This window comes from Excalfactoria chinensis, chromosome 7, assembly GCF_039878825.1.
Source record: "Excalfactoria chinensis isolate bCotChi1 chromosome 7, bCotChi1.hap2, whole genome shotgun sequence".
Classification (NCBI taxonomy): Eukaryota; Metazoa; Chordata; class Aves; order Galliformes; family Phasianidae; genus Excalfactoria; species Excalfactoria chinensis.
In genome coordinates this window covers 7,888,498-7,914,027 of record NC_092831.1, presented here as the reverse complement: position 1 = coordinate 7,914,027, position 25,530 = coordinate 7,888,498, and the positions used below count along the sequence as shown (strand labels likewise).

General features: G+C 44.7%; 1 protein-coding gene across 3 annotated transcripts; it reads right to left on the bottom strand.

Moving 5' to 3' along the window:
• Positions 1–385: 385 nt before the first annotated feature.
• On the bottom strand, positions 386–25,273 carry ESYT3 (extended synaptotagmin 3). 3 transcript variants are annotated; one of them, XM_072341812.1, is made up of 23 exons: positions 24,880–25,273; positions 20,699–20,740; positions 19,740–19,874; positions 19,490–19,566; positions 15,392–15,458; positions 14,579–14,668; positions 13,715–13,770; positions 11,900–12,020; positions 10,753–10,926; positions 10,115–10,197; positions 9,103–9,151; positions 8,388–8,477; positions 7,854–7,916; positions 7,675–7,743; positions 7,372–7,437; positions 6,485–6,571; positions 6,013–6,162; positions 5,084–5,526; positions 4,383–4,472; positions 3,842–3,973; positions 2,652–2,757; positions 2,117–2,166; positions 386–1,221 (listed from the first exon to the last, which is right to left on the bottom strand). In XM_072341812.1, the coding sequence occupies exons 1-23, from the start codon at positions 25,144–25,146 to the stop codon at positions 1,185–1,187; spliced, it is 2,544 nt and encodes an 847-aa protein (XP_072197913.1). In that variant the 5' UTR covers positions 25,147–25,273; the 3' UTR covers positions 386–1,184. The 3 variants fall into 3 exon arrangements, with proteins under 3 accessions (XP_072197913.1, XP_072197914.1, XP_072197915.1); XM_072341813.1 differs by lacking the exon at positions 24,880–25,273 and having other exon boundaries at positions 20,630–20,726; XM_072341814.1 differs by lacking the exons at positions 386–1,221; positions 2,117–2,166; positions 2,652–2,757 and having other exon boundaries at positions 3,844–3,973; positions 5,253–5,526.
• Positions 25,274–25,530: the final 257 nt, after the last annotated feature.

Sequence of the window (25,530 nt, the reverse complement as noted above, 5' to 3'; positions counted from 1 at the left end):
TTACCTTTCTGAATGTAGCTCATCAGCAGGTATGAGATGACGTTGCTCAGAGTGTCTTATAGATATAATACTTTCATCATTACCTTGGTCGTCTTGAGAGCCTATTTTAAAATACTGTTTAGGTCTTCAGCTAGGTTTGGGGTTTGAGTTAGGGACTGTCCTCTTTCCAGATACTACATGATTTCATGCTTCCTGCTTTGTGCTGCAAGCAGTTGCTCATGGAATTTATTTTTTTTGGTTATGGATTGAAACACGCCGTGTTAATGTAATCCAGGCTGAACACATTTTAAGCCTACATCAGAAAGTTGTTTACCACTTTTTTGCCTAGAAAGGATTTGAAGTTACCACGCTCATATTCTGCCATCACTTTTAGAAGGGCATAGATAAAGTTCCTTAAGCAAGACATGTCAGAGTTTATTGTAAACAAACAAGTACACCAAGCTTCCAAAAATATTTTGGTATATTTCGCTCCAATATTAATAAAGCTTAGTCCAAAACTCTGCTGTTCCTCAGGCAGAATGATTTACTATCAAGGCTTATGAGATGCTGAAATGTTGTAACAAAGAACAAAACATGTTAAGGCATTACGAACTAAAACCTTAATGACATCCTGGCAAACGAATCTCCTTGTTTTTGGAAGCTCATCCTATGCAGACCTGCAGCCACAATCTGCTTAAATGCTTTACAGAAGCAGAATATCAATGTCTTTGTTTCTCAAGAACTGCTATTAGTCCTACAGTTAATTTGAATGGGTCCTGCGGCCTTACAGATGAAAGTCGCTGTTTAAAAATGGATTATTTTAGAAGCATAATGGTTTCAGATATCTAAAACAACACGAATAAGCTCTTAGGGAAATGAAACCAAGAACAAAGTAATCAGACATAGCTGGCCATCTAAAAATATCTCCAGGTCCAACACTTCCTTAAGAGCGCATTCATATGTAGGGATTCTTGGGGAGGAGATGCACCAAAACATCAGGAATAAATGATTTGTTATCTAGAGAGAAATTATTGCCCCACTTTTACTTCATTGAGAACTCTTGTCAGTAGGATCATTCCACGCACATCCTGAGCAGCAGATGGCTTCAAGTTTGCAGTGAACGTTTCAAAACACTTCAATTACAAAAGAAGTATATACAGTCAATACAAAGTTTAAAATTAATAACTTATGTACACGAGAAGAAATCAATTTTTCTTGCGTCTACTTCTCGTCAGCTCGTACCTGCAAGACAGACACAGGAAGCAGTTTAAGACTTTGTTTAAAGAAGAGCTTCAAGCATCACAAGAGAGAACTTGGGCTGCATTATTGCTTGTGCTTTGTAGGCAGGAAGATGGCGAAGGAGGCTTCAGAGATGGCCTCAAACTTCAGCCCTTTACCAGGAACTCTGGATGAGTCACTTTTCTCCTGCTGCCATAATTGCTATATACTTCCATGAGACACACAGAAGCTGGGCATGGGGAACTTGGGTTTCCCTACACTGCTGACCACACTACTGGGAAGCTGCTGGGCTACACTCACTGCATTCCTCCACCTCCTTCACTGAAGGATGAAGGAAGAATGACTGCCATTAACCTGAGGCTGGGAAGGGGGAAAAAAAAGAAATGGTTCTTAATCTTTGCCTCAGACCAATACTTAAGGCTGACGTCTGAACCACAATGAACGTACAAGCAGAACTGTGAGTGGCTTATTAAAACAGCTTCTAAAAATGCTTTGTAATTAACTGTTTATCATACATATATATTGCTGATCAGAGTATTCGTTTAGTTAAGATCATTATCCAAGTTATTTGTTGCAAATCTACTTTAATAAACATAATTCTTTTATTTATGTAACCCAGTGGTTTTTATGTAATTTAAAATATGCTGAAGACAGAATAATTGACAAGGAGGCCTCTTATTAAAACCGTTTCACAGGATAGGTATCACACCATTAACCAGATTAACATAAAGCTTAGATAAAACTACCAGATTAATTCAAGTTAGTCCTGCGCTTGCAGGTAAAACATTATTGTTGCTTACCAACAGACACAGCCTACCTGCCATCACCCCAACAACACTCAGACAAACTGTCAGCAAAGCCATTATTAGCAAGAGTTTAAAAGAGGAAACAAACTCACCACTGTGTAAAACCCTTGATTAAATCCTCCTGTGACAAATCAATCCGCACCTTTAAAAAACAAGTTTTTATTTGTATATATATATATTTTATATATATATATATTTATATAAATATATATACACATATATATATGTATTTAATATGAATGATGTACAAGTTGATGAGCTAAGCTATCACTCTTCCACATCAACTTTCAAGCTCTAGGGCTACAGCTGAGGCTCAAGGGAGATGAGACTCATGCATTCCCATGACAAAGGCATTAGCCAGGACCAACACTAAAACTCGGTTCAATGACGTTTCTCTCAGCTCCACGTTTGTACTATTGGAGCTATCCCCAAACAGACAGCTGGACATCCCCTATCAATCACACAAGCCCACGTGAGCTTCCAAGGTGATAAAGCCCAATTTCAGGCTAAAGTTGTTTCCAGGTTGCTAGTTCTATTATTCGGATTTAGCTACCAGAGTTGCAGTTCATGATTACAGCATTCCCTCCAACTCTATTAATCAAGCTATGTTACTGGTTTTAAACTTACTTTCCCCAGCTCCTTTTTCTCCTGTGAAATGAACGGCCTGCTGTTTTTCACTGCAACATCCAGTGTCCTTTTCTTGACTTCTTCCAAAGATTCAAAAAATTCAAACCTGAAAGATTTGAAAGGAGTGACTTGAGTCAAAAACTGAAGTCCTGTGAGCATCAGTGGCTGAAATACAGCAGTTTTAACATAGAAGGGAGCACAGCTTCATACGGTGACCTTTACAATCAACACCCAAAGTCTGAAAAGGTTTTACTGTCCATTATAAACCTTGAGAACGTTGGTGCCCAACCACAGCTTTAGCAGGGTTTGAGGGCTGACTATAAAACATATGTGAAAATGGACAATTCCCCCTGGTACAAAAAAGGCAATGATTTGGGTTTTATTAACACAGTAAGAAATTTCTTCCAAGCCAGCTTCTTCCATGACAGCCTGCTGGTCAGACCATACCAGGGGGATGAAGGAAAGCATGCATCCAATGATGAAATGTAGTTTAACAACCAGTTTTATCCTTCATGGTAGATCAGCATGTTTTCCATGCAAACTTTATTACTCAGAGGAAATGGCCAAGCCGATCCCCAAAGTTTACAAAGTAGGCTTATACCACATTAAGAGAAGACAAAGAAATCAACCTGTAGCAATTAAATTCTTAATGGCTCTGACTCATGGCTCTGGCACACACCATCAAATGTCACGTCAATTCTGCCCGTGCTTAAATCATTCAGGTTCTGCCCACCTGAATAGTTCCTCCTCAAGTCAGAGTTGTAAAACAGGTAACGTGTTTTGGAACTAAGTATTGCTCAACCTATTACACTTAATTGAGGATGTACAGGACATGCCAATACCAGGGACGAGGAGGAAGATCCTGCTCCCAACAGCAGTGCTGGCTGTAGAGTTCATGAGAACAGGCTGAATTACCCCGGATCACCCAACATGTGTTTTTACAAGTGTACCTTCATTTACATACTGGACTAGAACTGCCTCTCAGACAAACTCTACTTCTAATTAAGTGCTACTGCCATTAGTTTGATACAGAGCACATTCCTCTTCGGTGGCAAACCAGCAGAAGTGTCAGCTGTCAGCAAATTGGTGTGCCAATTGTTCCAAGTGCAACAGGTGCACACCTCACGAGAGCCCTTGCACTTTACAGAGATCATAACATCATTCATGAATTACAACCCATGTTTTCTTACTTCTCATCATACTGGGGGTTCAGAGTTTTTTTCTTCACAGAAGTCTTCTTCCTACTTGTCCATCTTCTATCTGGAAGCAGATATATGCGGACATACGGATCCACTCCACGATTGGAAGAGGGTATTAAGTTTCTGTTAAAAGAAATGCAGTGTTGACAAGCAAGGCAGCTTCTCCCACTGTATGCATTTTAATCCCCTGTCTGTCTTAGAATCAGACCCACCCTTCATGGATTCACGAGCTAAAAGCATTTATCATGGAAGCTGAAACATAAGCAAATTAAAATCTTATGGATGAGAAGATAAAATGTGTGGGTTTCTAAATTGGCATTTACAACATCACTCAGAGGTGTCCGTCCTTGCCATGACACTTAAATCTCCTTCAGACACCCCAGGACATGTGTCAGTTCTCAATAGCATTCACCTTGGCTGGGCAGCTTATGCTTCACGTGGTTCTGCTCCAGCTTTGCTGAATATCTGACACAAACTCACAGAGCTCCTTCCCTCTCCCATGCTGATAGAGGCAAGCAATGGCCAGCATTACCTGCAGCCATTCACCAGCACAACCAGGCTCTGCCGTATGGAAGCGTAGCGCACTGTAAGCTGAATCTCTCCCAGAGGCATTTCCGTCCCGCTGTAAGACAGTTAACACAGCAAAAGCTTTAAATGCAGATATCTAACAGATCACACGCAGAAACTTTGCAGCATGAAACAGCACACGAGCTCCACAAGTTGGTGATGCATTTTCAACTCTCAGTGCGCTGCTCCTCTTTATGACATCTTATGGCAGCTGGACCTCAGAGGATGCACAGAAACAACACTCCCATTGGTGCCAGCTCTGCCTGCCTTCTGCACAGAGCCCTGTACTCAGACCCAAAGTATGAGTAGCCAGAAAAGATCCCCCAATTGGCCCGCTGTAGATAGAGCAGCAAAGCTCAGAGCAGCATGTGTTTTGTGCATTGTCTGAATACTAATGGATGCTTACGTATGCAAAATGGGATCCTTTCTACATCTCACTCTGCATCTTGCCAAAGTGGTTTCAAATTCAAGACACTATTTAAAAATGGCTTAAGAGCACTTTACAAATGAAGTCCTGCTCAGAACTATTGAATTTACCAGTCACAAAGGATTAGATTGAACAGCAGGAGCTGATTTTGCAGCCTTGAATTCACCTGTATGCAAGAGGCTCTTATAAAAACCAAACTTTCTCAAGAGAAGAACCATTCAACTGGAAGAACCACCTACTTATGAAGGTCCAGATTACTGCTACTGAGCTCAAAGCAAGAAGAAGGCAGAGAACCCAGTGAAGTAACACTGGGTGCAAGCCTCAGTTCCTCAACGACCGGCAACGTGGGCACTACTGCTGCCCTGGTATGCAATGCTGACTGTGTGCGATGCTCTGGGACTTGCTCACTCTCTGTCTCATCAAGGCTGGCAACAGTTTCACTTGCTGCAGGCGCTGCTGAACTGTTACTTGTGTCCAGGTCTTCACCGCTGTCTTTTTTTGGCTGAGGTTCCCGCACAGCAGTGTCTTTGCTCACAGGAGGTACTTTGGAGACTTCTGGTTTTGGTGGAGATTGAAACTCCTGCTGGTTTCCACCTTTCTCCATAACATACATGGGACCTTTCTTCAAGGCACTGACGCCAGCCTTGACTCTCTGTGGATCAGGTTCCTCAACATTCAAGGCCTAAAAATCACCAGGGAGAAAAAGTGAGCGCTGCTGCCCAAACACTGGTGTTAAATTTCATCACAACACTACTTAGAAAGCAGGAGACTGCATTTACAGATGAAAGAAGGCTATGAAACCAGCTACGACCTTGTCTTCCTTTGTCACACTGTGTATTTACTTGTCTAAACACCCTGAGAAAACAATCCTTAAGCACTAGAGTCTCTCACTGCTCTGCTGTTTTGATTTCCCAACTCAGATTTTCTCAGTTCCACTCTTTAACACCATGAGAAGGTTCTTGGCAATGCTGCTGCACTAAGCTTTGGGAAGCCTCAAGGCAGAGCTCTCATCTTCACCATTAATGGCAGCTAAGGATCTTGTCACACTTCTACCTTCCACTCATTTGTGAAGTAAAATTGCATTTCTTCTCTCCTGCATCTCATCCTTTGCCTGGCTAAAATTGGAAGCTTGCTGGAGAAGTCAAAGTGAACACAGCAAACAACTTACCCGCAGTACAAGTTTAATCTTAATGAAGCTGTCTGAACTGGAATGGTCCAGCTGAAATCTCTGATCCAGAGTCATGTTTGGGTCCTTAAGTAAGTGGGAGAGACACACCACCGATGTTCCCAGAGAGCTGTCTTGATCCTTGTCTTTTATCTAGAAAAAGAAAGGTTTGATTAGGTGACAAACTGGAAAGCACACCACTAGGAACAGCAGAACAAGAAGGCATTCCATAATGACCAAAATAAGCTTATTTACTTCAGAAATATCCCTTGTTTTGTACCAAGATATTATTAATTACATGACCCTAGTGCAAAGGTAGAAACCAGCATCACCTAACAGAGAACCACCCATGCAACAACAGGTGCTCCTTCCATACCTTTTAAGCAGGAGGACCCCAGTAGATGCAGACAGAAAGAACATGCACCGAGATCACATCCACTATGAAAGGTTACCAAAGGAAGGGCTTTTCTCTCACCTCAACGTGCAGTGACTGGGAATGAGCATTGTGGACAAAGAAGGTGAAAGCCTGGCCCCACTTGGGATCCTTGTTGAAATTGCAGGTCTGCAAGAAGAAGATTGTGGCATATGTTTTAATGTGGTCTGTGAGCAGCAAAGAACGCTGCAGCATTGATTGCTAGAGAGGATCACAGTGATTTATTTATTTTAATTCAGAGATGCAACATCCCAGCTATACACAGAGAGTGAAATTCCCATGTCAGAAGTGTGCACAAGTGGAGTCTCTGGCAAAACCAAACCAAGCTCTGGGACATGTGGAAATGCTGCAGAACAAGTCAGGTGAGCTGCAGTTGGCCCCAGCTGGTGTTGGTTGGACCAGCAATTTGCCTCACCTGAAGCAAGGCACTGCTCCCTTCCTACCACCTCTCTGCCCAGAGAGACAGAGCAAAGCTTCCAGCCCACAGACACTCAGAGCCAGCTCCTAAACCTGCAGCATGACAGCAGGGAAGGATAAGAGAGATAGAGGGGCAGTTTGAGGGATGTAGAGCCTGTAGGAAGAGTAGGAGGCAACAGCTGCAGTGCTATCTATCCACATAAAGGATAAAGGTGCACACCCATGGGGCTCTGCTTGAGGCTGCTCCATACAACAGTTGGTTCTGCCAGGTGATGAGTGCTGGCAGCAGGAGGAAAGGAATGGGGGATGCTGGAAGTCTGACCTAGCTTGGAAGAGGCAGGAGGTGTGGCAGAGAAAGCTGAAAACCAAAAGAGGTAAAAAAGCAAGCAGAACCCAGTTTCTGGGTGAACAGAAACAAAGGAAAAAAGGTGGCAGTTCTAGGAGCTACTTGGAGTTCATCACCTGAAAAACAGGTGATATTTAAGGAAAGCAGAAGAGTCAAACAAACTTACCTTGCTTTTTTGAGTCTTGCTTCCTACTGTGAGCAGGACAAAGGAGGAAGGCTCTCGTTCCGTCTTCTGCCATTTAATAGAAGAAGAAAAAAGAAGAAACAATTTGTAGGTTACAGAAAGCAGTTCACCTGTTTATCACCTGTTATTGGTGGAAGGCTTCTCAATCACTACCTTGAACCAGTGCTCACAAATTCTGACAGTGGAGAGATTATTTCTTTATAACAACGGCTACTTTCAGTTGCTATGATACGGTATAATCCAGAGGGTGGTTTTGAAAGCATGGAGGAAGAACATAAATTTTACCTTGAGGTACTTGTTATTTCTGATCTTCTTTGCTCCACATTCACCATTTGAATACTCAAAGTGGTTCTTCTGAATATGAATATATAAAAGAGTATTTTAAAACAATTAATTTGTATGCTTTTATTAAAAAAAAAAGGGGGTTTGGGAGTGAAGGCTGTCTGCACGTGGCTTGTACTTACTGGAAGGTTGAAAGCACTGTCCAAGTAGACTATCAGAATTGCTGTAGACAGGCCCTTCTTATCCTGCCAAGGCCAGGAACACAGAACAAAACAAAGCACAAAGTAGGTATGATCACTCACCAAGGACAATGTACAGCACAAGATAAACTCAAAGGAAAGCTTCTGTAAGCCTTTCTCCTTAAACTTGGAATTTAGAGGAGCACAAGCCAATACCCTACAGCATGGTAGTTTTAAGCAGGCCAGTAAGAAAAGGCCCAGCTCTTTGCTATTCATCACACTTAATGACCTTCAGTCCATCTAGTATAGAACTGGTCATATTCCCCAGCACAGGAAGTCATCTAAGCCCGTGCTCAACTGTGTACATTATCATCACTAATCTAGCATCAGTGGAACAAAAACTGGTTACAAATGAAATGTTATTCATCCCAGTAGAACTTGGATTTTACTATGAAGGTAGTCCCGTACATTTGCCTGGGGTTCCTAATTTCACATCCTTCAGGTATTGAAGTATCTGGATCCTTTAACCATACTCACCTCATGTAGTTTTTCCTGGTCATTTACTAATGAAAGCCACTCCAGCTTTAAGTGCAAGTGTCCGCTTGTTGTCTTGCTTAAGGGAAACCACTGAGTGGAGACAATAAAAAGCAACTTGAAAACTGAGACAGAATAATTTCTATTTATTTCAGACTCTGGGATTTAAGTACAGTGAACAATATGAATTGTACTTCAAGCTTCTTGAAGTTTTGATATATATACACTGCAGAATATCCATCTACTTGAAAGGACAAGCCAGAAACACTGAGAGTAAGATTCCCACAAGCACACAGTGCACATATCTGCTGCAGCAGCACAAGGTAGGCACTCTGGAACTGTTTGGGATGCAGAATGAGCCACAATAAGATCTGACTATTTGTTCCCTCGGCCATCAGACTGCTTCACCAAACTGATCTGTAGCCTCGGAGGAATATTTGATAGACACAGGGTACATGCTGTTAATGCAAGATACTGCATGGCTGGCTCCACTTAAGCTCAGGGCTGTCTGAGGTTGCCAGATTGACTGTAACAACAACTGTAATGGCTACTTTCAGTTTTCTGAGCAAAGAAAACTTCACAAACGTGAAACACAGCAGTGCAAGTGAGCAGGGAAGTTTCAAGCACACAGAAACAATGTAGTAGCATATGCAGAGCATGAATGAATACATGTAAGTATACAACACAACCACACTGAAAAACAAGGTGTGATCTTTACCTCATCAATAGTTTTGTCATTCTTTATATCCAGCACGCTTATGAGCAAGCTGGAAGACAAAAAGCAAACATTTCAGTGAATGCTCAGGCATGCAGAGTACTGCCAGTTAGTGGACAAATAGGGAAAAAAATAAAAGGAATAAACCACAACTATTAAGTCAAAAGCCACAACCAAATCTGCCCCAAACAGCAATTTCCACACTTGATCTGTTGGCACACAGTGGAACACACACTTCTACTGTACCTTTTCCATCTTGAAACGCTTCCAAAACTAACATAATTTAAATAAACCTTGAGTGCTGCAGCAATCATTACTTTTAATGGCCTCCTAAGATACTCTGTGGGAGCCCAGGCTCACTGTCCACCTTGCTCATAGCTAGTCTCAGTAGGAGCTGATAACCTGAGGTCAGTATTCGGACAGAGCAAGTAGCTTCCTTCAACATTAAGCTTCCTATGTGAATTAGCTGGCTGTTCTACTTCAGAGATTACCATAACTGTGCAAGGCCTGCATTGTTTTCTCTGTTTCTTGGTTTTTTTTACTTATTTAAAATCAATTAAATATGAACACAGCAGCAAGTCCTAATAAGCAAGATCTGATATACTCTATCAGAAAGAAATCACATCCAACTCTGTCTTCCTCTAAGTGCTATTATTGTCTATAGAACATCACTGATGCTGTTCCATCTGAGATAACCATAGCTTAAGAAGCAGCACCTGTCTGTCACCTGCTATGATGAGGGCAGTTTCCTGGCTGCCAATCATTTCATATCAGCATTTTCTGTATGGAAAATGGATAGCAAACGTTGCTATGAAGATATTTCTCCATTACAAAACTGTGACAAAACCTGACCAGAACAAAGAGACAGCATTCAAGTTAGGCTGCACTTAACTAGGACTGAAGCTATGGAGGAAAAGAAAGGACTTCAAAACTGCCTTCTCAAATCTGCTGAGCAGACTTGGCAGATCACCACATCCCTTCAAAGAGCAACAAGAAGAAAGTCTCGTTGATTTACCTGCCCATGAAGTCATCTTTATCTGGATCTGCATCATACAAGTCCACTTCTAAGTCCTGACCAAGCACCTCATGAACAACAAACTGGAGTAGAAACAGGGATTGATTAAAAACGTAAAGCACGTAAAGCACTCAGACAGGTTCACAGTTCTTACGTATGAACATATGAAGGACATTCCCTGCTGTTTTGTGGCTGATCATGTAACGAATGCAACTGATTACGATGAGAATACTTTAATTCAAAACCAAGCAAACTTGTTTTAAAAGTTAAACCCATCAAACCGAGATCCCTAAAAAGCATTGCTCACAAAATCAGAAAAAGCTACAAACATCCCATATACGAAGTATAACCAATTCTAGAGTAGAAGACATTTGCACAATCAGACTGCTGCACCAATTGGTATTTAAAGCAAAGCTTTGCACCTCCTCCAAACACCCACATATGTAAATCAGATCAACCCCGAGTGCCATTTCACGTTTGCAATGCAAATTTGACTTGTTTAAGGGACAGAAATGCCTCATCAATGAAGCAGCAAGGAATTCCACCTGCTCCAACACAAGCAGGTAAGAAGGTCCTTCAAGTACGAGGATGTAAACAACTGATCATCCTAGAGAGGGACAGATCAAAAGGTTCAGTACCTCAAACGTCTCATTCCAGACGGGATTAAGATCTCGGGAAATTGTCTTGCTTCGATGCTGCACGGTGCCAAGCCGAAGGAGAGCGTATGGGTCAGACTTCCCCCTGATGGCACCAAGGAAACTATCTTTCTGGACGAGGTTTTCAGCTTCTAGCAGATGAACCCTTATTACTCCCTGGATAGGAAAAGATATAATAAATCAGTCATGAAAATGTGATATTTGGGTAATTATAATATGCTGCCTCCTAAAACTGTTATTTCAGGCAGCAAGGTTAGTCAGCATGACAGGTTTGCAAAGACAAGCATTTTGAGGCAGTCTGTAATAAAACAATCACTTTTCCTGTCATTTACCACGGGGGAGAACTTGCACAGATACACGGTCCCATCCAGATAGCTGGGTAAGAAATAGTCTTCAATTTGTTTTAAAATCAGGAACATACAAACACCCACAAGGACCACACAGTCAACTTGATGGTGGAATCAAGATCAGTTTCCACTGACTGAAGGAAGAAGTAAACAGCCATTGGTAGGTTCTTATTTAACTGCAGAGCGTCCCTTCAAATTCAATACAGTGATGCACATTTGAAACAGGAAGCAGCCCTTTGTCACTCACTAATGTCTTCCTTTATTAATATATCTTAGTTATTCAACAGAAGGAGAAAACCAGAGATGTGGATATACTGGATATTTCGGATATTAGGTTTGGGTTTATTGGTTTGGGATGTTCTTCAGAATTCTTTTCTTTAACCTACAGATGTCATTCTCTGAGCTCTGTATTTACATCCCTTCACAGAATTACTACAGAAATTAAGTAGCCTGACACTTATGCCTCATGTATTTACTTTCTCTAATTGAAGACCTGCGGTATTCTAATGAGACTACTGGTTTAAATTGGTAAACACCTCAATGTCTAAGCAGACTTCTTATACCATGCATAAGCATTCCCCCACCTCTCAAAAATTAAGAGCTATCCAATATTTACTTGTGTGTTTCTGAAGTACTGCCTACAGAAAGCTTGCAATCCAGACTGAAATGGCTGCAGAGATCTGGATGCACAGGAAGCCAACACATGGGCACACACATATTTGCACTACAGCAAATGCACATTCAGGTAGAATAACACCTTCAGTGACAAAAGAACAACTCACATGTGGGACAGGGAACCTCAACTGAGCAATGCTCATGTTCTTCTTCAGAGGCACCGTGATCCTGTTTGGCAGAACCAGCCGTGCAGCAATGTAATCTTGAATCAGCGAGTCTGACATTACACTGCAGGATGGGGGGAAAAAAAAAGAGAAAAAAGCCAAATCTCTACAAGCAATCACCAGCCCAGGCACAGACCCAAACAAGAGTTGAGATTCACTCTCCTGATATATTTTACATTCAGAAGGGAAATCTCATTTGAAGTAACTGGACGGACCTTTGTTACACTGGAGATCACACTGTCTGAACCGTGCTGTCCATCTTGAAGTCTAGGGAACTTTCTGGTCTAATCTAACACTTATTCCTTTTTAGCTTCTCAGGGGAAGATGACACAATGAAACTCACAGTTCACAGAAGGAGCTGGATTCATAGAGAAGGAATAGCCTTTCCCACTCCCAGGGCATAACCAAAAGCCTGAAAGCCCTTGGCCAGAGCATAGGACTTCCTGACAAAATCCTCCCTGTGGCAAGGTGACAAACCGTCCCTTCTCTTTAGTCTGAAGGTACAGCACCAGACTGCACACAGCTTGTACATGCAGACAAATGCCTGTTGTGTGCAGCATCTTTGGTCCCTTAAGCAAGAAAATAAAGAAAGGGGGAGCTCTCCCTCAACCAGCATTTCAGTCAGTTCACAGCAGACATGATTTGCTCACAGCTTTCATGTGCTGTGTTGATGAACAAGCAAGGTTTTTCATGTTCAAATCCCTGTGAGAGAACAAGAGAGTGAAGATCTAGGACACCAAATTTGTACTTAATTATATGAGAGGTTGTAGGCAGGAACACCTACATGCCTTCTCTCTGTGAGGATTAAGGAAAGTTGTGTTAGAAAAGAGCAGATTAATTCCTCTGATAAAAACTGGAGCTCGCAGGGCAAACTTCAGGGCAAAAAGCATCTCCGGCCTCAAAATTAAACAAAAAGTGCTTCCTCTCACTTGACATCAAAAGTCTTCAGAGATCCTTTATTGCATAAACTGGCACCTAAAGCAGTCATCCACCTCCTATGAGTCTGCAAAGCATGAGGTGCAGTGGAAGAAAGCAGAACATTATTGCCTGCATTCACTTTTACAGAGAGGAAGGCGGTGGCTGATTATCCACTGTGCATTTTGTTCCTGCGTGACAGAATTTTTCCTTGTTTTTCAGTGCAAGGAGAAAAGTGGATCTCCAACCTGCTGGAGCAGATTAAAGTTTACGGTATTGAAAACTGAGATTTCCACCCTTGCTGTGCAAGCCTTATTTACAAGGTCAAACCAAGAGGCACTGGGGAATAGTTGAGTTTCTTGAAGAGCCTTAAGGATGAGTACATTACACAGTACAAGAATATTTCTACTTTGAATATGCTACAGTTTTTCCTATCATGGAATGGATTTCAGTTTGTCAGAGGGCTGCAGCCCTGTGACACCTGACCTTTTTCCACTGTATGGTAACCAAACATAAGCACAGATAGCCAATATCTAGATCTGCTCAACTATCTTTATAAGTAACTGGCAAACAGAAACAGAAGAGCTTGTTTTTTCCAAACTGCAATGGCCTACTTTCACCCTAAATCCCAAAGTGAAGTGATTAAATCAATTTGACATGATGCAAGAGCACCCTACTCGGGGTTTGCCATCCCCACAGCCAGATACAATGACAGCATATCAGCATAACAACTTCCACATACCACTCTTGGGAATAACGTCTACTGATTGCTGGAGAAAAAAGCTTTCCCAATTCCCAAAGGCTTTTCAAAGAGGAATAAAATGAAACAAAACAGACACTCACTTAATCCCTGGGACATCCAGGAGGTTGCTCATACCTGCCCAGTTGAATTCCAAGTGCTACAACAAAGGCAGAGAAATGATACAGGATCATTAAAAGTTATTTCAGGACAAATGTTGACTTTAAAGAAGAAGCAAATGCTTCTAAAACAGAGCTGGCTGTTTAAAGAAGGCCATACCTGCACTAGTAAATGACTGTATTTATACATTAAAATCAATGCCTGAGAGCAATTCCCTCACCCGTCCTACCTGAAATTAAGGGATCAGTGGGGCTTATCCTGCTAGCACAGGAAAACACAGCAGTCAGCCCTTGGCAGTGGCCACTGGCAGATGCCCCAAGGTTGTGCATAGTAAATCCAGCAGCTCTCCCAAGACTCTGAAGTTGTTTCCTCACCCTTTCACTTGGAGGCTGGCCTGTGCTCTCAGGCAGGGGGATTTACAAACAACACAGACTTCAGGAATCTCTCGTTTATTGTACGAAGAGAAATCAAGTTTTTCACGAGTGAAAACAATGCTACTACATATCAAATCCACGACTGGGAGGATTTAAAATACATCTTAAAGCCTATGAAATGGCTTCTGTGCTGTCACCATTGGAAACTGCTTCCATCTGAGAAGGGGAGGAAACTACTCTTCAGGCATTACTGCAAGAGAGTGGGACAAGCATATTTCCTTCCCCTTGGAATTGAAGATGAGCATTTAGTAATCAGGAATTTGCTGTTCAAACACCCGCACTGCAAGGCATTCAGAGTTGTGCAGGCTGGGTTACCAGTGATGGGCAGCTCACGGCATTCACTGCAGGCCGATCCATCCATTAAAACTGCCCAGAGCCAAGAAGGCTGCAGAGCACAGTTCCCTACTGACTCACCGGTTTCTGCATAAAAAACAAGGTCACTGCTCCAATGAAAGGGGCATCAGTGAGAAGAGGTTCCAGGATCACTCGCAAAGTCCCATACAGCTGCAAATACAACAGATCCAGGGAAACCCTTTGAAGATATGCTCAGGGTACAGTTTCCAAACTCAGTTTTTTAATGAAGGAAATACATTTTAAAATCTTGCTTCAACTAACTTAACTTCAAGTTACCTAAAATCTAACAGCAATAACCTCCTTTCCCCCCAGACTATTGTTGCTGATACCAGGCAATGTTTTTTAAGTTCATGAAGTCCCTCTGCCAACCTGACTGCCATGTAATGCTGTCCTCCTACTGCTGCTTCTGTGATCTGCCTATTAAGGATTAGGATGTTGGTCTAATAGAAAACAGTCACAAATGCCCCCAAAGAACCCTGTCTTTTGAAGTTCTCTACCAACATGCAGCTCCTCCAAACTTCAGTGGCAGAAGCTGGCCCGCATGTGCTCGATGCTCCAGCACCGAACCTGTTTAAGACTCAGGCTAAGAAGCTTAAAATAATATTTAGGTGCTCTTCAATAGGCAGCCTGGTCTGGTGGTTGATGACCCTGCACACAGCAGGGGGGTTGAAACTAGATGATCATTGTGGTCCTTTTCAACCCAGGTCATTCTATGACTCTATGATTCAAGGAAGACATTATTTCCCGAGCCAAAATGCAAGGAGATAAAACCATCCATCCCAAGCCAGCTAGCCTCTGGTTTCCTAATCAAGAGACACAAGTACACCACAGGGACTGGCCTTAGAAAGGCAACATCAGCAGCACTGCACTCACCTGTACACCTTTCACCCCAAGATTGAATTTCGATATGTCCATGTGAATCTCGCAGTCTCCTACGTAACTGAAAGAAAGTTCTCATGTTATTCCACAGTTTACGATAGTTTGGTGAGCAAATTTGGGCTGTATGGAGTAGAAAGGATAGGGGCTTAACAATTGCAACATGACACTTCAGGCAGAGAAAGTGAATGAGAACATCAGGCCTTAAATAAAATGAATGCCAAGTGTGGCACTTTCACAACTTAGAAACCACCTTAAAGTACAAACAATCTCATGCTACAAGCAACAGCCATCCCCCTGGGGCAGAACCCACTGATTTGGTAATGCCTGTGACAGAAAACAATGAAGAGCTACCAAGTTCCATTATGGTCCTTTTTGTCTTCATTTCTTCAAAGTTCCTATTTAGCAGAATATAAGTTGTATATAATGCTCAGATTAAAGCCTTTAATGTTAGAGCGTTTCTCATTTCTTCAGTAACCAACCTCACAGGCCATGTCAACATTAACACAATCTTCCTTACAGGCTAGACATATAATTACACAAACTTATTTTAACATTTATTAATCTCTACAATCTTGACATTATCTTACACTTCATTACACCGGCTGCTAACAGAGCTTTGTCAATATAAAGTCTAAATGAGAAGCCAAAACAACTCCCTTGATTATTAGCCCAAGAGGATTTAATTCAGCTGTTGCCAGTGTCCAACACAGCAAACAAGACCTGTGGTGTCTCATTTTACAATCCTTATGCCTCTCCACAGTCAAAAACTCTTCCCACCCAGTTCTAGATATCTGCCTTCCCTCGTAACACGTCAATACATGCAATCTTGTGTTCAAGTCTAGATGTCAAAGCTGCCTTTGCCCCTTTTGTCAGAGCCCAAGTCTTTAATCACTCTCAGGTCTGCTTCGTACACGCACCACTCCCACACCAGGCTGCCCAGTAGGAAGGATGCACCCTACTCATTAGTTCTACTCCTCATTTCCAGTTCGAGTTGCTTATGCTTTCATATGCCCTTTCACGTGCCCCTGTGCTGTATAAGCCTGCTGTGCTCTGCTCTTCTCTCCTAGACAGAGCGTGCTGGGCTCCAGCCTTGATGCTCATATGCACATAGAGCTGAGCCCCTCTGCTGGCATCCATAGGACCATGTTTCGTCTACCTTTCAGGGGTGGAAAAAGAACTTGCTTCTGCCCTAAATCTTGTTACTGCACAAGGAAATACAGACAGCACACCTACGCTATGGATGAGAGATGAAGATAAGCTTGTGGAACTGTGCTGATACATATCTTGCCTGTATCTCTGTGGAAAAGCTGGGCCCATAGCATTTAAAATAGAATCACTGTGGTTGGAAAAGACCCATAAGATCACCTAGTCCAACCACCAGTGCATCTCCCCTGCACCCACTAAATGCCTCAGTGAGACATCTACATGTTTCTTGAACACCTCCACGGACAGTGACTCTACCACCCATTTGATGCCTAACCACTCTTTCAGAGGAGAGATTTTTCCTAACATCCAGCATGAGATGCAATGGTAATCCAACTGGCTGAAGGCAGGGATGCCACAGGATGTCCCTGCACTGTTACGACTACTGAGCATGCTGAGATCTCTGGATGCTACCTGACATAAAGGGTTATTCAACACCAGAGCAGGGCAGAGAGGCCACCTGCAACATACCAACACCCTCCATGATGCAGCAGCTTAGCCTACCCAATTCAATCAGCAGTGCACACAGCAATGAGCCAGCCAGCAGACCAAGCTCACGTGGATCCACTAGTGAGGAAACTCCCACTAAATTACACCCGGCAAACACCAAGGAGTCATGTTACTAATATGCAGACACGTCAGTTCTTTAATGTTCACTGTAACACAGCAACACTTGTCCGAAACCTAAAAGGGAATTCAGTCACCGCTGTCTCGGTGTTGCAAAGTGCACTACAGCAGTACCACAGCAATTACTGCATCCTCCTGAGGTGTTACACCAGGACTCAGCTCTGCGGGCTGATTCAGCCACTTATATCTCACCTTTGCCCTTAGAGGGAAAATGAGAAAGGAAGCAGGGCCAGGTGAGAATAGAGAGCTCTGCTGTTAGCGCTACTCAGAAGGCTTCTGTACACGAAAATGAGGTTGCTGATGTATAACTTTATCCCCGTGCACCCTTCACCTGGCAAATAATTAAGACAAAGTGCTTTCGCTTCGTCGGTGGGAAGTCATCATTTCATTTTAATTTTAATTACTGAGCCGAGAGCATTGATTAAGAAAAATCGTGATGCTCCCCCATCAAACATTAATTGGGAAGAGAGCAGCAAAAAAGAACTGTCACCAGCAGAACCAGCTGCCTGAACAAATACAAATCCATGAGTGCCTGAGATCACTAACGAGTTGGTCAGACTGAGGGCCACATCCTGAACATTTCCACATCAGTAAAGATAACGCTCACCTATCTTGATCGTGAGCGTCCACACTGATCCTGCTTTTGTTGAGGCTTATTTCCAATCTGAGCAGTAGCCACAACACATGGAAATCCTCGTGGAACCCTCTTACACAGGCACCAGCCCTCTGTGAGCAGCCACAGAGACAAGACTGCACAGACACACGTGCCAGGCAGCTGTGAGTGTAACCAGTCACCCAACTCTGATTCACCAGCATGCAAGGAGAGGTAGTGCCAAAGGCTGCAGCCTCCCATTGGGGCATCTCGAGTCCATCTCCTCTCATCAGCTCTTCTCCCAGCACTAGCTGCATTACTGCAGACACTCAGAGCTATTCACATAGCTAAGAGAGTCTGTTTTGCAATGGGAGTTTGCCTCACTCCAGAAAAGTAAATTTCTTTTACTTAAATTCCCATTTCTTTGATTAAGGAAAGGAAAAAAAAAAAAAAGGAATAATACACCCCAAACTTGTTCCTTTAGCAACCTGGAAAAAAGTAGGTAAATAACCATCACTGCCCATAGATTTGCTTCTCACCATCCCTGCAAATGATGCACTACCTGCAGCAACTGTACAACGCACAGCACCTTCCTCACTTGCAGAAACTGAAGTGAGGATATTAACATGGGAGAAACTGGGTCCTTGGCACAGCCCAGAAGAAGAGTTCCCCATCAGAGAGACAAGGCGTGCTGAAGGCTCTTGTGTGAATACACAAAATACCTGGGTTATCAGATGGTAGTTCAGGCTAAATTACTGTCAGAAGGAGGAATAGAAGTGAGAGGCCAGTCTGGAGATGCTGATAGGTCTGCCAAAAGGACAGGAATGAGGAGGTGGGGGAATCCCTCTGCAGCTCAATGTTAAGGCAGTGAAAATGAGTACGTGGGAGAAGCAGCCTGGAGAAGTAGTTTAATAGAGAACAGTATCTACCTCCCACAGAGCCTTCAAGGCATCAAAAACCCTCGATCTCCGTGTGGAAAGCATGATTGATTTGCCACAAGCAAAGCTAAAACTGGTCTGGCTATTACAAAGAGCACTTTGCAGACTGTGCTGAAGTACAACACGGCTAAAAATGAAGTACATTGTCTTGCAGGGAGAGACAGTGCCCTGCTAAGGCTGGGGATGCTGCCATGTCACTGCCATATGAAGCAGCAGCACAGCTCTGAGCAGCTCTGTGCTACTCCCAAGACAATCTGCAGTTTCACACTGCTTTTTCTTGGTATTAGCATGAAGAAAAGCCACTCATATTGGGTGGCCCAATCACCCACCACAGAACTACAGCAGCATGCAAGTGGTAACCCCCCCCCCCCACTCATTCCATTCTCCAGGCAAAACCAGAGAAGGGTTTAGTTCCACTCAGTGTTAACAAAACACACAGACTCATTCAAATCAGCCTGGAAGGAATCAACAAATGTTTTATCCAACTTTTTGTTGTCGTTAATAGAGTTAGAGACAATTTCCTGCTAAAGAACAGCTTTAATTAAAAACAAAGAAGGGAGCAAAGACACTGGCTGTCACATGCACATAGTGCTTAGAACAAGGGGGTCTAGGCTGATAAAAGGCAAGCAATTCCATGCTGGTGTTAGAGAACCACGTGTGCAGTCCAGCACGACAACCATACAGGTGCCAGGTGGACAGTGAATTAAGACATAATCAATGATGCAATGTTACCAGATCTGCAGGTCTAGGATAACTTGTCTTCTATCAATTTCTTTGGTGTAGACTTTTACCCCGTTGATTCTAGGGCACTGAAATAAAGACAGATGAGATATGACACAGTTATTATCTATTAGGTGAAGTCCAAGCAAAGAGTCCTCCCCACTGCACTCAATTCAACTACAGTAGCTTTCACTAAAGACTTTGATGCTTTCATGCTATCTTCCTATACAAAAACTGAAGGGTTGCAAAGCATTCACACTACCTTCTCACCAAACTGGATCTTGGTAAAGCTGCATGTTTTCAGATGTACGCTCTTTGCTCTAATTTTTGGTTCCAGAACTTCTTTAAATGTTTTTTCCATGATTGTCCCAAAGTATGGCCAAGCCTGTTCAAGGACCTAAAAAAGCAAAGCAAAACATCTTATATAAAGTCTCATCCGTGTACCTTTAGTTGAGAAATACAGATGCAAATGACACAACGCCTGACTACTAATGCATGCCATGACAGCAACAGCACAAAACCATGAGACTGCTCTTATCAAATACAGAGTCACATTAGTGCTCTTAAGCCACCTGTAATGGAAAGATCCATCCCAGAAAAGGAAACTGCTTTAGGAAGTGAACGCTGAGTTTTCAACCCTATGGAGTTCGTTGACTGCTTCTAACCACATCAGCTGAGCCAGCAAAGCCCAGGGTTAAAGTTTCTAAAGCACAGCAGTCTCTAATTACTGGGAAGTGTCGCAGAGTTCCCTGGAGGTTTCTTTGGAGAGAGGTGAGCTTTTACTTCAAGAGAAAGTTTCTCAAACAAAAACAAGGTAGTTACTAAGTTGTAAGTTGAACTGTTTTGCTTTGTATTCCAGAGCCCAGTTCCATGGAGAGCTTGACTCTATAACTGCAGATGGGAACACTGCTGGCAAAAGGAAATAAATACTACTGCTTTAGTTAAAACAACAATACAGCCACACACACATACATGTGTGTACATGGAATTTTGGTTTTAAAATCTCAGAATGAAGTGGCGTGGGCAAATTCATCACATCTACACCAGCCAGGCGCATGTATCTGGCCTTCACCAAGAACCTGTAACAACTCTGGAAGCTTCAAAACTTAAACACAGACGCTGCCGTGACTGAACCTTGTTGTAGTGACTTACTAATTTTCTTAGGCTTAGAGTTTGTGCTGGGATTCAGCTCAGAGCACACAGCCTCGCACAGCTCCTCACCTTGTTCAGCCACTCCACTCGCTCAACATCAGGGAAATGGACCTGGAGGCAGAGAAGAATAAAGTGAATGCCATGTGCAATCTGGTTTGGTATTACTGCATCGCGTACCAAAGACACCACAGAGTGTGGTAACCTGAGATCCCTCTGCTCTCATACATCCAACTTTTACCATTTGTTGTCTCCTTGAAAAACTACTGATTTGTAAAAGGCAAAAGCAGACAGGTGCACTGATGGACCAGTACACCTCTGGGCACGTCTATGTGATTAAAGCAAGTGTCATATCCTGTTCCTCGTGAAGCAGCGTTAGATTTCTCACCCCTATTGGTCATGTAATGGGAAGCCAGAAGAAGCTGCTTCCCTTCAAGACGATCAGATATGAGGGCTCTGTTTCCTGCATGGGCTCACCCTAATCAGGACACCGTGCTTTGGAAAACAAGAACCTGTCTGGGAAATCCAAACCGACATCCAATTTGAAAACACAAGCAAAGATCCACAACCACCTTACTACAATCCCACCCTTCTGGATGCAGTATTTTCTGCCAGTGCTGCAGGCTGATGGCTATTGCAGGAGGGAAGGACAGGGTGGCAGCTTCTCAGCTCTACAGACACACTCCAACAGAAAGGGCCTCCTTACACTATCATCTAGCCTGATGCAGTAATTGGGCAGGACAACACATTACCTCCGTATACAAGAGCTGTGAGCTACACTCTTCAGTCAAGGGCTTTTTTGTGTAATTTAGCAGCAGAGATGTTTGGATGAAAGAGCAGATATTTGCAGATAATGACAGGACAAAGAGAAATGGTTTGAAACTAATGGAGGCCAGATGTAGCTTTAGATATTAAGAGGAAATTTTTCACTCAAGGTGATGAGGCGCAGCTGCCCAAAGGAGCTGTGGGTGCCCCATCCCTGGAGGTGCTCAAGGGTTAGATGGGGCCCTGTGCAACCTGAGCTGGTGGGCGGCAACCAGCCCATGGCACTGGGTTGGGACTGGTGGGCTTTATGGTCCCCTCCAACCCAACCATTCAGTGATTCTACAATAGGATTTTATGGACTGACAGCCTGATGTGTGACTCCACAACCTGCTTCCCATACTCAAATAGTGTTCCAAATGATCTCCAATTATTATGTTTCAAAATCAAAGTGATACTGGCATTTTGTTTATAAGCAACTTCCTTTGATGCTCGGAACAGAAACTTTTCCATTAAACAAGATGCAAGCTCACTGAAATGTCAGCCTACCCAGCTTTATTTGCATGATAAAGTGTGAATATTGCACCAGAAGGGACAATCAATAGTGATAAAACACAGCTGACATTTCACAAGAAAGAAGGTGATGTGAATCCAGGGACCTCCACCTCACCTGCCAGCCCTCCATCTCCCACCAGATGGCCCTGTGTCAGTACACACAAATACGGGGCAGCCCAAAGGCAGCTGGTCCCCAGCTTCAAGGCATTGATAAGCTCCACAGTGTTCTGCAGCATCTGCAGGACTGTCCTGGATCAGTCACAGGTAGAGTAAAGCAAGGATGGAAGTGGTGGGACAAACTGTCCTTCAAATGGCCTTCCAGACAGAAGTGAGGATGTGACCCAAAAGGAAGAACAGACCAGGACCCAGGGCACCACTTACGGCTCCAGATCCCAGTAAGGAACTCGCAGCCCACTTGTGAGACCCATCACCACTAAATGGAGTACAATACAAACCCTGACACTGCTAGAATTATTCAGTAGGGCCGAAGCTACCAGAGGTGCAGCTGTACAAAGTATCCAAGAAGTGAGGGCAGCAGCCATTAGGCTGGAGCAGTACCCAGGAGATGGAAGTCCCAGCTGGACTCACCTTAAGATAGAGCAAAACAAAAGTAACTGTTTGAGCTGCAGGCATCTAAACCCAACGGCCCAGGGCAAACCCCAAACAGCAGCCACCGTGAGTCACACACCTGTGTCACACCTCAGATCACTGCAGCAGGTCTGATGATCTTTAAGGTCCCTTCCAGCCTGGGTTATTCTATGGCTCTATGATCAGGGTTGCGCTCCCAGGTTTGCCATGGGCACAGCACAGATAACAGAAGCACAAAGTGCTTCTTGCTAAGCCCAGAACCAGCCACCAAGAGCTGCCAAGTTCACATGGTCCCACAATAAGCCTCACTCCGTAACCTCGAGTAAGTCATGCTACCAAAAATCATCTTTCCTCACCTACAGAAGCAGGCGAAGAGCTTCTTACCAACACTTCAGGAACGCCTCAAAAATTACTTAGCATTTGAAAAGAGCTTTGAAGCTCAAAAATAGGAGTTGAGGGCCGATTACCAGCAAGTAAGAGAAGTGTAGGTTTCTGCAAGGCTCCACCTTGCCCTGGAGCAGGCCACACCAGCGATCCCAGCAATAGCAAAAACCCCCGTGAGACACAACAGCACCATTCAAATGCAAGACAGGAATGTATCCATTGGGGTTGCTCGTCTTTTGTTTCGTTTGTGTGTTTGTTTTTAAGGTTTCTCAGCTCCCAGTGTAGGGGCAAAGAAAGAACGTTTAAAGAAGCCTTTTTGCACGGCAAACCACGCTTTAAAAACGGGGCTGTTCTTTACCTCTAATATCAACTTGTCACACGAGCGATTTGACATTTCGGCGTATTGGGGACCAGACTGCTCAACACAAGCCAAATTCCATCCCGATTTCCTATGGAAGCACAGCCTGCCCATGTAAGCTGTCTAGCACAGGAATGCCTCCACTCCAAACTCACCATCTGCTTTCAGCCAAGATGCTGGTGCTGGAAAATAACCCTGCAAATTCCCTGGAACAGATGGTTGAGTAGATGAGGGAAACCCTCCTCATGTCCCCTCCAAAGGGAAGGCTGTGATACAAACACATCTCCTAAAAACCGATCCCAGTGCTGCACAGAGCTTGAGCCTGCACTGCTCTTGCAGAGCACAGCTTTTAACCAAGAGGAGTCACAGAGTCGTGTGAGTTGAAGGAACCTTTATAGGCCACCTGGTCCAACCCCCCTGCAGTGAGGAGAGACACCTACAGCTCCATCAGGTGCTCAGAGCCCCGTCCAGCCTCACCTTGGGTGTCTCCAGGGACAGAGCATCCATCGCCTCTCTGGACTCAATGACCAGCCTTAATTTCTCCCCATATGGGTCATCCTCACTGTACAGCAGGGCACCTGAGGGGACACCTATTTACCCATCCCCTGTTCCCTAAGATGCTGCCATCATTCCACACCAGCAGCGCCTTTCCTTAAGATTCCACTGCAGCTCCAACCCACACTCCCACCTGAGTTTTATTCCTGCTCCCACCTCTGCACGTCAGGAGAGAAGAACAGAAGGGACATTTTTAGAGCTGGTACAATTCAATGCTGGAGGGCAAAAATGAAAGATTAAGGGGAAAAAAAAAAAGGATGACACCGCAGACAATGAGCTGAATAGGAGCAGGTGAGGAACAGCCTTCAGGTCTGGCACGGGGGGGGGGGGCAAGAAGCAGAAAATCGAACTGAAGGACGATGAAAAGGAGATGTGGCAACGCTGATAAACACTAAAACCAACGCAGTGCTCTCTGCTCCTCCGCGGGGCTTTGAGCAGGGTTTTAAGCACTGTGACTGCGAACGAGCAGAGACTTCACGCGGAACGGGGTCGCTGTCAGCGCCTCCACGAAGAGCTCCCGACAGATACGGCTCTTTGATACTCTCTCCCTGTTGCCCTCCCAGTCCCCGGTACGTTTTTAAACGCTGAGCAAGTGGTTAAGAGACACAACCGATCCTTTTCTATTAGCCAGCAGGGCACCAAGCTGGCACGGAAAGCACTGCCGGACTGTCAGCTTCCTCACGTTAAAGTCTAGAGGATGGCCGGCAACGAGGAACAAGCAGGGGCTGCTTCTCCGCACCAAGAGAGGCAGAGCGCATTGTGCTCATAGATACACGTATTACTTCTTTCCCAATGGCAGTAGAGAGAAAGGGAGAAAACTTTCTGGATGCGAACGTCTCAAGCATCTCCTAAGCTCCAACAGCCGGAACGGCGCATCTTCGGAGGAAGATTTCCCTAGGATACTAAACGAGATACACCCGTCCCTCGGACCGCACAACTTCCAGCTCAGCGCTCCCTTTTCCCAGCGAGACTCGGAACCACGCGACGCTCCCACCCGCTCTGAGCCCCCCCTTCCCTCCCGCCGCCCGGCAACGCTGCCCGCCCCACTCACCCATGCCGGCAGGTGCCGTGCGGCCAGGCCCCGCCGCACCGCTTCCCTCTCGTCCTCCAGCAGCACCGAGGCGGCCGCCAGCCGCTCGCTCTTCCTCCTCCGGTTGCGCGCCCAGCCCAGCGCCAGCGCCAACCCCAGCAGCAGCCAGCTGCCGCTCAGCCCCAGGTACCCCGCCAGGTACACGGGGCCGAGCCACAGCAGCGCCCAGCCGGCGGACGAGAGCAGCGCCCGCTGCGGGGCGGCGGGGCGGGATGCGGCGGGATCCATGGCTGAGCCCCGGCTCCGCGGGGTCCCCGGGCCGAGTGCGGCGCTCCTCGCGGCGAAGCGGCGGCTGCCCCCGCCCGGCGGGAGGGGCGTCCCGTGCCGCCGGGTGTCCGCCCGGCCCCTGCGGAGCGCCGCGGGGAGAGCCGCGCTGTGCCGCCGTGCTGCGCCGCCCCCTTGCGGGCTCCCCGCGCAGCTGCCCCGAGCAATTACCGCCGGCCTCTTCTCCCCCATTGGCGGAACAACCTGTTGGTTCCGACCACCTGCTGCTGGGAAGGGTCAGAACGCCCCGCTCTGATGGAGATGTTGGGAGAGGTGCCGCGTTTTTAAATACGGAGAATTGACGCGTTAGGGAATGCGGTGTTACTTGGGAACCACCCATCCGTTTTG

Excerpts from the sequence above, each read along its gene's own strand:
- ESYT3 (XM_072341812.1), bottom strand. The coding sequence starts at position 25,146 with ATGGATCCCGCCGCATCCCGCCCCGCCGCCCCGCAGCGGGCGCTGCTC. Across the intron at positions 6,572-7,371 it reads GCAAGACTCAAAAAAGCAAG|ACCTGCAATTTCAACAAGGA; the intron begins GTAAGTTTGTTT and ends TTCTTCTTGCAG. Across the intron at positions 5,527-6,012 it reads AGATTAAACTTGTACTGCGG|GCCTTGAATGTTGAGGAACC; the intron begins GTAAGTTGTTTG and ends GGTGATTTTTAG.